The following is a 13,773-nucleotide window of genomic DNA, read 5'->3' on the forward strand; positions in this document are numbered from 1 at the left end:
ATTGTAAGCATAGAACAAAATATCGAAGCCGGTTATTTTGTTTACTTTATCACCATCCTCTAAATTGAAAATAAAAATGTCCGCTTCTTGTCTTCTTCATAAAATCATCTTTTAATCTGATTGGTCGATTTTAAATACTATTTAGCGCTAATTCGTTTAGCAATAGTGTCGATCCTCCAAAAATTCTTTGGAATTTGTAACGCTGAAATTGGATTCAACCGTTATCGGTTAACAACGTTTATTGATGTTAACAAAACGATTACATAAAAATATATACTCAGATGGGAACAGATTGAATTGGAAATTTCTCTGCTACGAAGAACGATGTTCGTTCCTCCATTCCCAATCGCAGACTCGCCTGCTTCTCGTTCCGCTTTTGTGGTATCCTCGTGTTCTCGTTGCTGTATTTACATACGAAAATCCCATGGACCAATTCACGGTTCGGGGGAAACAACTCCTCTCTGAAAATGTAGGAGTTATTTCCCTTAGATTGGATTCTTAGATTCATTCTAATTTGTCGTCCGAACACACACAAACTTTAAACAGTCACAAATTAGACATTATTTTCTATATCTTATATAAATAGAGATTTTGTCAGTTTGTTCATCCATCAGCTAGAGTTTTTTTCTTTGGTCGCATTCTATTAAAAGTAATAAATACATCGCAGAATATGTCTCATTTCAAAATGTTAAAGATCTCAACTATTTTTAAAAATGGAAAATATTACATTAATAATGAATAATAAATTCCTAACAAATAAAGTGACCAGAAACCGATATCGTGAGAAAGAAAAAAATGACAACCCATTTTCTTAATTACTTGATAAAGAGGTCTTCTCTTGAAATATTGTTTAAAAAATAATAACCCCTTAACATCTTGTTAGAGCAGGTGAAGTGGGCAATCACTTATATATAGTGTCTCGATAAAAAAAACTCCAGTATTACTTCTCTGGGTTGACTTTAGGAAGGGCATTCAGCCTATAAAAGTTTTGCCTTGATTAAAGAAATGACTTCCAAAGAAACCAAAGATAAATTCGGAAATCCATTTCTAAAAGCCATTCGATACATGCCAACATGTAAAACATGTTAAACTGAAAATGATGGTGATTATTGAGGCCTATTTTTAAAATAGGCCTTGGTTATATATTATTTGAATTATTCGAACTACTGTTCTCATTTTGAATGTAACTTTCACAACATTTTGGCCGATGTAACCTTTGACCTTCTTGAGGTGTATCTTGTCAAACTTGGGACTCTTTTAGTCATATTTGGAAATCTGCATGGAATTTTGGATGAGACCCTCTATTTAATTCACAGGATAACATGCTCTTGTTCCATCAGTTATTCTAGGAATGAGAAAGAATGGATTAAATGGTTTTATTCAAAATTCTTTACAGATTCCTGAGTTCGGCCAGATACACCCGAGGAAGGTTAGAGGTTATAATGCCTGAAACATTGTGAAGATGAGAACAATAGTCTGAATAATTTGATTCATACAAATTACTAATCCTCGTCTTAAAAATTTAGAAACATAAGGTCATTATTTTGGCTTTAAAAAAATATAATTAGAATTAATAGAATTAATACTTAAAACAAACAAAATTTCTTTGATTAAAATGAAGTGCTTTTTTTTTTATTGTAAATAAACTTTTTTCATGCTAAACTTTTGTTATTTTTTTTTTTTTCAAATTCTCTAGGCCATGCTTCATTTATCAGCAAAATTAAACTATAAAAATCTCAATGAAGAATTAATGAAACATTTTGCGCGCCTTCAATCCAAAGATGACCAGGTAAGTTGAAAGAAAATATCAACAAAAGAGAAGCCCAGATCTGGGGGCAAAAATAAATGGCCAGAGGTCATTATTGTAAGTTCAGTTTCAAGAACCTGAAAGTATGAAAATTCAGATGTGAAAATCGTCATATCACAAGTCTTTCACTATAATTATATACAGTAAACAATTCAAGAAATGAAACCTTCAGTGTTGATTAAATTTTTTGCAATGTAATGCGCAGATGCATGTGCAGGCGAAATGACGTTATTGTTAGGGAAAAGAAAGAGAGAGAGAGCATATTAGAGAAGACAATTATGTGAGAAATCTTGCAGCCGTAAAAAAGTAACGCATGGAGGGAGAATGAGGAAATAAATGTGATTGTTATTCAAAAAAAGCAGTCCAGTTATTACTTGTCCTATGTGTAATGTGGCCGCTACATTCCAATTGTGTTCATTACAGTTCAAACCTCTCTTGGATCCCCATGCCATCTGACACCGTGGGAAAAGAACAAACAAAAATAAATCAATCCTACTCGGCTTTTCTTTCTGTTTTAGCAAAAGGCATTTATTTCTATTACAATACCTGCTTCTTGTTTTTTTTTTTTTTTAACTGTTAATTTCATCTGTCATGAGATTAACAAAACCCTGCCGTCTTGACACCAGCTTAAAAAGTCTCTCGCTGAAACTGCAGGGCCGCATACCCATCTCCCCTGAATTGTGTATTTCTTTCTGCTCTAATACATGCCAGTCGCAGACAGCCATTTCATGTCTTCGACATTACACGTCCATCTTTTTCAACTACATTTTTTCTTCTGCTGACCACCTGGTGTCCTTTCTTCTTTTTTTTTTTTTGTCACACAAACTCACACACACTTCCTAATTTGCATATGTGCCTTTTTTTTTTCGGCTACTGTTGCTAATATATTCGCAAGCCAGTTATCTTATAGCTCCTACTAATATTTTCCCATGTGCTCATATGCGCTCTGTTACATATATTCCTTGCAATGTATTCTGCTACAACGTGTTGGGTCTACACGTGTAACATTACAATAGTTAACTGATTATAACCTATATGTCGTCCCGCCTATAAGTACATGATTCTAGAAAGAAGATACCAATGCCAATAATAGTATTGAGCCAGTTAAAAAAGGTATACCATGCTGGATCATATGAATTTATGCTTACATTTAGGGAATTTTCTAAAACAGTTTGTGGAAAATCAAAGAATTCAGAAATCCTGTGGGAGTAAAAATGATTCTTTTTAAAATATCAATTTAAATGTTTTCTAATCATCATAAATTGTTGTAGATGATTTATAATTGTTGTAGATGATTTTTTTTTTTTTTTTTTTTTTTTAATTACATTTTCACCCCAAACAAGGCAAATTGCCACTTTGGTGTAGGGGGCTACAATCAGGGGCAACAACTACTGGGGTACTATGTAGGGATTTGGGCAGCAAGATGTCGGTTCACGTTATACTTGAACTTCTGCACGTCAGTATTGTTGGGGAAGCAGGGACCTGGAATGGAATTCCAGAGTCTAGCGGTTCTGGGGAAGAAACTATTGGAGTAAAAAGATCTTTTACATCTAGGGATCTCTACAGTGTGGGGGTGGGATTTAGCAGCCTGTCGGGTTTGTCGAGGGTGCTCACGTCGTGGGGGCACAAGTGATTGCAGTTTGTCAGAGCATTCACCACTAAAATACTTGTAGAAAAGGCAGAGGGATGCAACATTTCGTCGATGGGACAGAGGCTGAAGCTTAGATGCCAGTTCAGGGCCTATCAGGTTTGCGACTCTCTTTTGAACCTTGTCAAGGAGCGAGAGACTAGTAGCAGATGCACCAGCCCAGATGTGGCAGCAATACTCCATACATGGGCGAATGGTGGCCTTATAGAGGTACAGGATACTTTCGGGTGTTAGTAGTTTTCTAGCACGGTAGAGAGAGCCCACCTTTCTTGCAGCGGCCCTGGCAATGCCTTCAATATAATTGTTCCAACTCATGTTTCCTGTGAACGTTAGGCCAAGAAGTTTGAAAGATGGACTCTCAGATAAAGAGTCGTTGGCCATTGCTATTGCTTTATAATTGTTGTAGATATTTTATAATTGTTGTAGATATTTTATAATTGTCATAAATCCTTTATAATTGTTGTAGATAATTTTTAATTGTTGTAGATAATTTTTAATTGTAGATAATTTTTAATTGTTGTAGTTGTTTTATAATTGTTTTAAATGCTTTTATAATTATTGTAGATATTTTATAATTGTCTTAAATTTTTTATCATTGTTTTATAATTGTCTTAAATTTTTTATAGGTATCATAAATGTTTTATAATTTCCAATTTTTTTTTTTTTTTTTTTAATATCGTTTATATATTTGTTCTTTTAAAATTCTTCTTTTTATGCTTTCTTTTCACCAGGGTGGAATCCGAACAAACACAACTGTCTGTCTTGGTAAAATCGCTGGTTACCTCAATCCTCAGGTGGGATTTTTTAAATCATTTTTTTTTTATTAATTTAGAATATTCTTAACCACAGATATTGGCTTTTACCCTTGGGCTACGATGGTATTTTTAAGTACATTGCCTACAATGGGTGTGAATTTTTTCACATCACATAAAATCAAGTCTAGGGTCTTTGAAAAAAAATATTTTTTTATCAAAAAACTATACAAACATTCAAACATGAGTTTTAAGCATGGTTTCATTCATTAATTAATGCAGTTAGGGCAAAGAAGCATTCCATAGTCTGTGAGGACCATTGTTGTAATTGTTTGTAATAGTAAAAACTAGGTGTTAAAAAATTAACAGCCAGCATAACCTAAGGGTTAAGAATAATTGAAGGTTGTTTTTAAAATGTTGTAACTGTTTTTATTGTGGTTTACAGATTCAGATTTTATTTATTTATTAATAACTAACAGAATAACCACACCAGGACACACAGTCTGCTAATTAATAAAAATAATAATTAATAAAAATAATATGAATTTACCAAACAGAACAGTTTTGCACCACTCTTATGCCCCCTGATGAAGAATAAAAGCAAGATATACATTCTACTAAACCTGATGTTGAGAATCCTTACTCTAATTTTGATCAAAATCTACAAAATCATTTTGATTCCTGAAAAATGTCTAAAATGTGAGGCTTAAGGTATCTTAAGAAGAAATTGTAATTCAGGTAATCGGGATTAATTAATGTGCAATGAGTGTAGATCAAATTTAATGCAAATCTGAAATATTTTAATTTATAATTGGAAAGTTATGCTCATATTATTTTGAGTCTCTTTAAAATACTCCAAAGAAATTCATATTTGATGAATATTTAATAGTTGATGTCTAATACTTACTATTATCAAAATTTCATCAACATTGGAAGTAGCATTATTTTTGCAAAGATCTTTCTTTTGCATAAAATTAAATTAAACTAAATATTGTCCACATTATCGATCCTTATGCTTAGGAATGGTGTTTCAAATGTCATAATGGTTAGTTATTTACTCTCGTTGGTTATACCACACAAACATATATATATATACTAGCAGGGAGACCCGACGTTGCCCTGGATTGAATGATCAACGAATATTTCACACTCCTATATTTTTATTGTCATCGAAATCCATGAAATCGCGCAGGATCAAGCTTCATATGCCTCCATGCTGTAACTTAGTCCAAAAATATGTTAGTCCACATTGCATTCTAGAAAAATTAAACTAAACTAAATATAATCTACATTGTCTATCCTTATGCCTAGGAACTGTGTTCCAAATTTCATAATGGTTAGTTATTTACTCTCATTGGTAAATATGTTTGTGTGGTATAACCAACAAGAGTAAATAGTCAATTTGTATTTGTTATAATTGTAGCATGTTCTTTACACAAAAAAGTGTAATTCACTTCAGTTACTTTTTTTGAAAATAATTATTTCAGCAAGGAAGAGTGTTACAGTAGGGACAATTTTAAATAACCTAAAATGTCAAAATATAAGAGATGATTCCTATTTTAACTTGAAGATAAGAATATGAGTTATTTCCCTTACATTTTAAGCTTTTGTGGCATCTCTTCATGACTTGCACAGTTTTTAAATTCAAAAACTGAAACTAAAATGACATTAATACTCCCTGGACTATGCTGTGTAGATATGAAAGAAAAAGGGTTTGACACTTCATATTGATGTTATCAATTTTACAAAGGATGAAATAAATAACATTCAAAAAGGAGACAGGAGAAAACATTTTAATAGGAAGGTAGACGCAAGGAGGAAATGGATAAATTTAAAAAAGGGGAGAAGTTATAATTACTGTGTTACCTCTGCTGATAGTAATTTTTTTTGCATTTTCTTTCTTTGAAGATTGTAATGCTGGGTATGGGGCAGCCAAACCAGCTGCCAACATTGCCCTGCTTTTTATTGAAACCAACCGAGAGCTCTTTTTAGTATCCTTGCTGTTTCCTTAAGTGCAATTGTCTGATTGTCTGGATTACTCTTGCACTTGGTTCACCAGGAATATTAGTTAGGTAGAACTTCAGGTTCTTCTTCATAAGCCCTGTGGCATCTATAATAACTGGTGAGGAAAGGAATACTATTTGTTTTCGTTTTGTATTTTAAACCAAACATTCCATGCTTTCTGAGTCAGTTCTTTTGAGTGAATGGTATGTTGAGATTTTCAATCCTCTCATAATCATCATTATTCAATTGTCACTTCAGCCATCTAATTTATACTTGAGTGGACTCTAAGCCTTAATAAGTGGCAACACATTATTAAAAACAAAAAAACAAACATTTCTTTTTAAACTTGGAATGGATCTCTTCTTCTGGTGCAACATGCAACCTGGATAGGTTCAGTTAGCTTCCTTAATCGTATGTGTATCCCTCCATGTTAGCTTTTGCAGGAAATTGATTTTATTTCCTGTTTGAGTTAAGTCTCACAGTAAATACAACGCAAAACAAACTGATAAAAATAGTTAATTATCAAGTTATGGAAACTATTCTAATAATTAACTATTTACATTCAATAATAATAATAATAATAATATATAATTCACCTGAATATTGTTCTGATATCATATGGACTGCATATTTAAAAATTTTTTTTAGACAAGCTCTTTATGTATGGTGTGCACTGTGGCAAGTTTTCAGGTATTGTCCTTTAGTGTTTTCTCTAGGTTTTCCAGACCCTATATGATGCTCATTGGGAGTAATTTCAGTAGAGAGTTATTTTTAGGTTGTCCAACTCGTCCTGGTATGTGTTGTTGTCGCTACATATTGTTCTGGCATGGTGTTGTAAGCACCGAACAAATCCTTTTTTTTTTTACATTATATAGATGGTGGGAGTTGAAATTTAGGTACTACTTAACCCACTCTGGCCAGTTTTCACTTCCAGACATAATCACACTGCATACACATGCCTGGTAGACTTTTCTTTTGGTTGGCAGTGATAACACTTTGTTGATTTGTAATCAAAGAAGTTACTCTATCCACTCCTAACTCTAAACTTAACGCCAACTTTTACAATGGATTCACAAACTACTGGACAGATTTTTAATGAAATTTTGAACAAATATAAAAGACATTATATTTCTGAATTTTTGAGATGAGGATTGATTATTTGGATTACATGGATTTTTTGGACTACTGTTTTCATCTTGAGTGTTATTTTCATAATGTTTCTGTCGATGTAACCTCCGACTTTCTTCAGGTGTATCTTGTCAAACTCGGGAATCTTTCGGAATTTGCATGAACAGAACCCTTTATTCAATTCATGCAAAAACCCATGGCATAGTGGATAAAGTTCTTGGTAAAATTCAGTTTTAAGTGATGCTCTTGTGAAGGTTGAAGGTTCGATCCTCAGTGAATGCATGTGGCATTCAAAATACAATAGCGAATTACTTAGGGCTTCTACCCAGTCATAGCTGATGGAACGAGGGCATGCTATTCCCGTGGATTAAAGAAAGCATAAAAAGTTATTGACATCAATACTGCCATCAAAACATCCAAACAGAGATGGGCAGGGCACGTAACCAGACAACATGACAACATTAGAACAATGGAATGGACACCTCGTGAACATAAGAGGCCAAAGAACAAGATGGACGGACAACCGGATACAACACATGGATCCCACATGGCAGCAGATAGCTCAGTTCAGAGTACATTGAGTGATAAAACCCTTATTGATTTGATTGAAATAAATCATTCTGTTTGAAATTCGGTGAAGATTCCCAAGTTCAACAGAAAGACTCCCAAAGTTTGACAAGATACACCTGAAGAAGGTTGGAGGTAAAAATAACATTCAAAAATGAGAACAGTAGTCCGAATAATAATCCAAATATAGAAGACATTATAGGGTATGTAATATTCTTTTCATTGTTTTGACTCTTGAGTATATATCCATTATTATCTTATATGTTTTTATATTGACTGTGTCTTACTGTGTCAGATATATACTTGAGAGTCAAAATAATGAAAAGAATATGCTGTTGTCACAGCCTTAGTAATGAGTTATGCTTTATGTTTTTAATTGAACAAAAGGGAGAAGAACGCCTTTTCTTCTCCATAAATATAAGTATACCTATAAAAAGTACTCTTTCGTATTTACTTGAGTGTTGCCTATGATGTTATCCCAACTAATCTGGACAATGCCTGTTAACCCTACTAGTATAATAATGCATATTAGAAAAAATCAAAATTAAAGCATGAAAATCTTATTGTTGAATCACATTTTAATCAGTAGAAATTCTTTTCTTAACAAAAAAAGTACTCATTGCTATTTCTGTTTTTTCTTTCTTTTTTTTTTTTTTGTTTTGAACAGATACGTCAAAAGATCATCTGTTCAGCATTTCTGCGAGCTTTGAAAGATCCGTTTCCTCCAGCACGACAAGCGGGCATTCTGGCCATGGCTGCAACTCAAAACTATTACAGTCTCTCTGAGGTCTCTTCAAGACTCTTACCTGCACTATCGCTCATGACCTTGGATCCAGACAAAGGTGTACGCGAACAGGTATGTGAATTGATCTTTACATCTGGTTGCAAGAATGTCATATTTGACTTACACCTTGTTTCCATATCATTGCCATCCACTCCCCGAATAAAGAAAAGATTACCAGTAAGGTTACTCAGCATTGCCCAGGGCAAAAATGTAACATATTTATCTTAACACTTCTATTGTTTCTTTATTTTTCTTCCACCTCTCCCCAATTCCCTTTCCTTTCTGTGAAGTGCATTCCTCTCTCTGGGCACACACACGCACACACACACAAATATACAAACAAACAACTTGAGGAATAAGTTAGCATAAAGGGGATTAATTCCATGAAAAATAACCTGGTTACTTCCCTTTATTTAGTAGCTGGAAAACAGAATCCCTCTGGACCAAATCTGCATCAGTTTACTGTCAAAGAATTAATAGATTTTTTTTATTTAAATGTTAGATATTATTCATCTGGGGCAGCATCAATCAAGAAAATACCAACTTTGTGAGCATTCGTCCTGTTGTAGAGTTTTAGCAGACAACTGTGCTTTATATAATAGATTTGTTTGTTTGTTAGCAACTTCACATACAGCAGGATTAGTTGTTGAATATCTGATTATGCTGAGTATAATGTTGAACATTTTATTTACAATCCCAAGGCAACATCCCAGGTTAAAAATGGAAAACTTCATGTAAGTTTAGTTCAATAAGAAAATGAAGGTTTTCATTAGAAGTAAAATTAGAAGTTAGGTTGATATGTACTTGTAATAGCATAAAAGTAAGATAGCCAGAAAGACGCACTTCATTTAGATGTACTTGATGTGAATTACTGTAAAAAAATAAATCAAATCCCAGAGAAAATGGTAGTTATTAGGTTGGTGCAAAAACAATATCGTTTTCTTACATGTTACTTTTATATATGATTTCTGAATTAATTCATTGATATATATAGCCATGTAATATATCATTTTGAAGCGCATCTTTCACTCTATCGAATCGTGTTATTCGTTACCGTTCTCAATCTCTTCATTCATTTTTTGGCAGGTTTTTCGATGGCATGGACAAAATTCAAATCCACACGATTTTCTTGTTCCAGTTCAAACTAGGCCAAAAAGCTGCCGAGACAGCTCATGATATCAATGATGCATTTTGGCAGGAACCATAACGAACGTGTGGTACAATGGTAGTTTAAGAAATTTTGCAATGGTGATGAGAGCCTCGAAGATGAAGACGGTCGTAACAGGCCGGCTAACTGTGGTTGATAACAAACATTTGAAAACCTTAATTGAAGCCGATCCTTGCAAAACCACACAAGAAGTTGCTGATGAACTCAAGGTGGACCACTCAACAGTCATTTTCTATTTAAAGCAAATAGGGAACTTCAAAAAGTTAGATAAATGGGTGCCGCATGAATTGAACACTAATCAAAAACATTGTTGTTTTAAGGTGTCTCCTACGCTCCTTCTGTACAACAAAAACAACGCATTTCTTAAGTGGATTGTGACGTGATGAGAAGTGGATCCTCTATGACAACCGACGATGTTCGGCACAGTGGTGGATGCTGGAGAAGCTCCAGAACACTTCCCAAAGCTGAAATTGCACCAAAAACAGGTTATGGTGACTGTTTGGTGGTCTGCGGCCGCTCACATCCATCACAGCTCCTTGAATCCGGGTGAAACGATTATGGCGCTGAAGTACTGCCAGCAAATTGATGAAATGCACCAGAAGCTCCAATGTATGTACCTGAGATTGGTCAATATGAAGGGACCAATTTTCTTTTATGACAAGGCTTGCCCGCATGTTGCTACACTGACCCTGCAGAAGCTGAACGAATTGAGCTACGAGACTCTGCCTCATCCACCATATTCATCGGACCTCTTGCCTACCGATTATCATTTTTTCAAGCATCTTGACAACTTCCTGCACGAAAAATGCTTAAAAAATCCGAGATGATGCCAAATCGGCGTTCAATGACTTCATTGCTTCCAGAACTCCGGATTTCTATACTAATGGGATAAATAAATTGTTTTACGTTGACAAAAATGTGTCGATTCTAATGGTTCTTGTTTCAATTAATAAGGTTTATTATGAAAGGAGTTATGATCTTTTGAAGTTGAACGTCAAAAAAAACGAGATTATTTTTGCATTAACCATTTGTTGTTCTTTTAATTGATTCCATCATTCCAGCCACAAGAGAGAAGAAAGAATCCACATCTCTGCAGCTGCAACTGTTGCAAACATGTGTTGGCATGTGAATGGCAGATGTTGCAGTGATAGATGCTTGAATAAAGTAAGAGCAGGGTGTAGAAAGTTGGAAATTTCTCTAGCCAGAGTCAGACCACCCAAGAGATCTTCTCTTTGTTGGCAAAAATAAGTGCCTCATTAAATGGGAAAGACACTGGGATCGGCTTTTGTGGGGAAAAAGTAATTTTCCTAGATGATTGCTAGATAAAACCCCTAATGAGACTGTCCAGATTGTATCTTCTGGTAAACCTCTGTGTAATTGAAATATGGACCAGCAATAAAAGGTCAGAACTAGTTAAGAGTGTAGGGATCTCATGAAATGATAAGGCGGGGTGATCAGAACCAGGCTGAAGAGGGAGAAGATAGAGGGCAAGTTTAACGTTTGAGGTGGGCAGTTGATCTTAGTAAGAGTTATTAGGTAGTAGAATCAATGTGGCTGTCTGGGCTGGATGACTCCTTTTGGGAACTTTCAGTAAATGACGGTGTATATGAGACTTGTGCCTTCCAGCCTTGGTCAGACAAACATCTCATTCTACAGGTCATTCAACCTTTGTGAAAACGAGTGCCACTTATTCAAAATAATAAATATAAATATGATTTATAGACTACCTGTCATACTTTTCTAAGTCCTAAGCCTTGCACACCTAGTAAGGCATCTGGTTCATAATGGAATAGCACCTAACTGACAAGGGCTGCCTGGATTAAGTGGGCAGTAGTTACTCAATGGGAGTACGATGGTCACTCCCACTGGCAGAAATGAGCTCCTAAGCATCTGTGCTATGCCAATTTGAGCAGTGACTCACAGTAACTGGATTATTTCTTGTGGTTTGGAGGTGCTGGAGTGTCCTTTCCAGGGCACAGTGCCTGAGCAAGATGTTAAGGGGATAGGCTGTTGCCCATGCAGCAGAGCTCTCTTTCTCCATATTGCCAGTGTTATTTAAGAGAAGGACAGGGACCCATGCGAACATTATTATTGTTTTTTTATAAATTGGAATTGTATTGTTCTGTTTTGGATGTGAATTCCTCTTGGCAGCATTGAATGAATGGATTGACAAACAACTTTGGCCCGGCATAATGGAGGAGACGATCACTGTCACCACTTCGAAAGACATCATTTTCCGTTGAGCAGCAACTCATTTTTCAATCAGTGACAAACAACTGTTTTTGTTTTGTTTACAATCCCAATCCAATGCAGCCCATGTGTTCAAAACGTGTGGGAGGGGAGATAAAATCTTCCCTTGAAGTATCACACATCATAATGGACCAGATCATTTTGAGAATTTTTTTTACCAGGCATACCTACATTTAAAAATATTTTCCCTTGCAGTGTTTATTTTTTTTTTAATTTTTGTTTAGGAAGATTTTAAAAGCTAAATCTACAAATCAATGAGATTTTTTATTCTAGTGAAGTAATAGTTAGATGAAACAAAACGCTTTCTAAAAATACTGTCTGTCCGTAAAATCTCTTTATAATTTATATTTAAAGGAAGATAACCTGTTTTGCATTTCGAATTATCTCCCTTGTCAAAAGACAAATTTTGCTGAATTTTTTTAGTTGAAACATTTATAATGAAATTAACTTAGAAAGAAAACATCAGTTGTCGTTTGCTTCTTGTTTACAAATACAAGCTATACTATAACTACTGAGGCGAGTTTGGAGAGATTATCTCTCCTTGATATAGCACATGTATGATTGACAGAGCTAAAGGCGAGACAAACACTTATATTAACATGAATTATAAAAAAACGTATAGGTTTCGAAAGTGCTCAACAGATCTTCATTCTATGCCTCCTCCTGTAAAACATTCACAACAAACACTCGTCTAACTACAACCATTATCAACAATTTTCTCTACTCTCTGTGCCCTAAACTAAATGTAAATTCCATTAACAAAGTTTCTTTTCTAGAACTGCCCGTCTCTGGAACTCTATATTGCAGGATTACTTCCCAGCTAACTACAACTTGATTTTCATGTTCAATGTAAACTAGTTTTTGTTGAGCTGTCCTTTTAAATAACCAAATTCCACCACTACCTATTATTATATTGGTATCTTACCGAACACCTGCCACTCATTAACCTTTATCCTCAAATGACCTTCTGGCCTTGATAAGCAGTAATTCCTTTGTAAAAAAAAAAATATGTGACAGAGCTATTAAACTTTAAGCTTAAGGTCATTTATGAATATAAAGTATAATAAACGTCCAAGGATCGACTCCGGAGACACATCCGCATTTATATCATATTGTTTTTTTTTTTTTTTTTTTTTTTTTTTACATAGGCATCACCACATTATCAAGGCCCAGAGGCCACTCAAGGATAAGGGTTAAAGAGTGTACAGTAGAAATTGGACAATATAGTAATCATTAGTAATGAAAATTTGGTAAATTTGATAACTTATATGGAACGGCTCATCAAGAACTTATTTACTTTAGACTTGAACACAACCATATTGTAGTCAGCCGGAAAGCAGGAAAACGGAAGACAATTCCACAGGCGTGGAGTTCTAAGAAAGAAGCTTTGTTCATGGAATCTACGTTTAGGTTTAGGCACAGATAAAGAGTGGGGGGGAATTATTTATAGTGTTTACAGCTAGACGAGTGTTTCTTGTGAAAGTTTGGCGAGGGGGGACCATAGATTGAAGCTCAGTCGAACACTTTCCATGAAAATAACGATACATCAGAGACAAACTCGCAACATCTCTTCTGTGAAATAGAGGTTGCAAGGAGGAGAAAAGGACATCTACGAGGCTACGAAGTCTATTTTGAACTCTATCAAGGCAGGCCAAGTCCTTTCTA

General features: G+C 34.7%; 1 protein-coding gene across 3 annotated transcripts in view; it reads left to right on the top strand.

The window, feature by feature from the left end:
• LOC145256224 (N-terminal kinase-like protein) overlaps positions 1 to 13,773 on the top strand; it is a 110,887-nt gene that overhangs the window by 72,378 nt on the left and 24,736 nt on the right. For all 3 annotated transcript variants that reach the window (XM_080114844.1, XM_080114847.1, XM_080114845.1), the window contains 3 exons: positions 1,697 to 1,789; positions 4,187 to 4,249; positions 8,574 to 8,762. In XM_080114844.1, the coding sequence (XP_079970970.1) occupies positions 1,697 to 1,789; positions 4,187 to 4,249; positions 8,574 to 8,762 (345 nt within the window). The remainder of the gene's footprint in view (positions 1 to 1,696; positions 1,790 to 4,186; positions 4,250 to 8,573; positions 8,763 to 13,773) is intronic.

This window comes from Euprymna scolopes, chromosome 32 (assembly GCF_053919585.1).
Source record: "Euprymna scolopes isolate OS-2025 chromosome 32, ASM5391958v1, whole genome shotgun sequence".
Taxonomy (NCBI): domain Eukaryota; kingdom Metazoa; phylum Mollusca; class Cephalopoda; order Sepiida; family Sepiolidae; genus Euprymna; species Euprymna scolopes.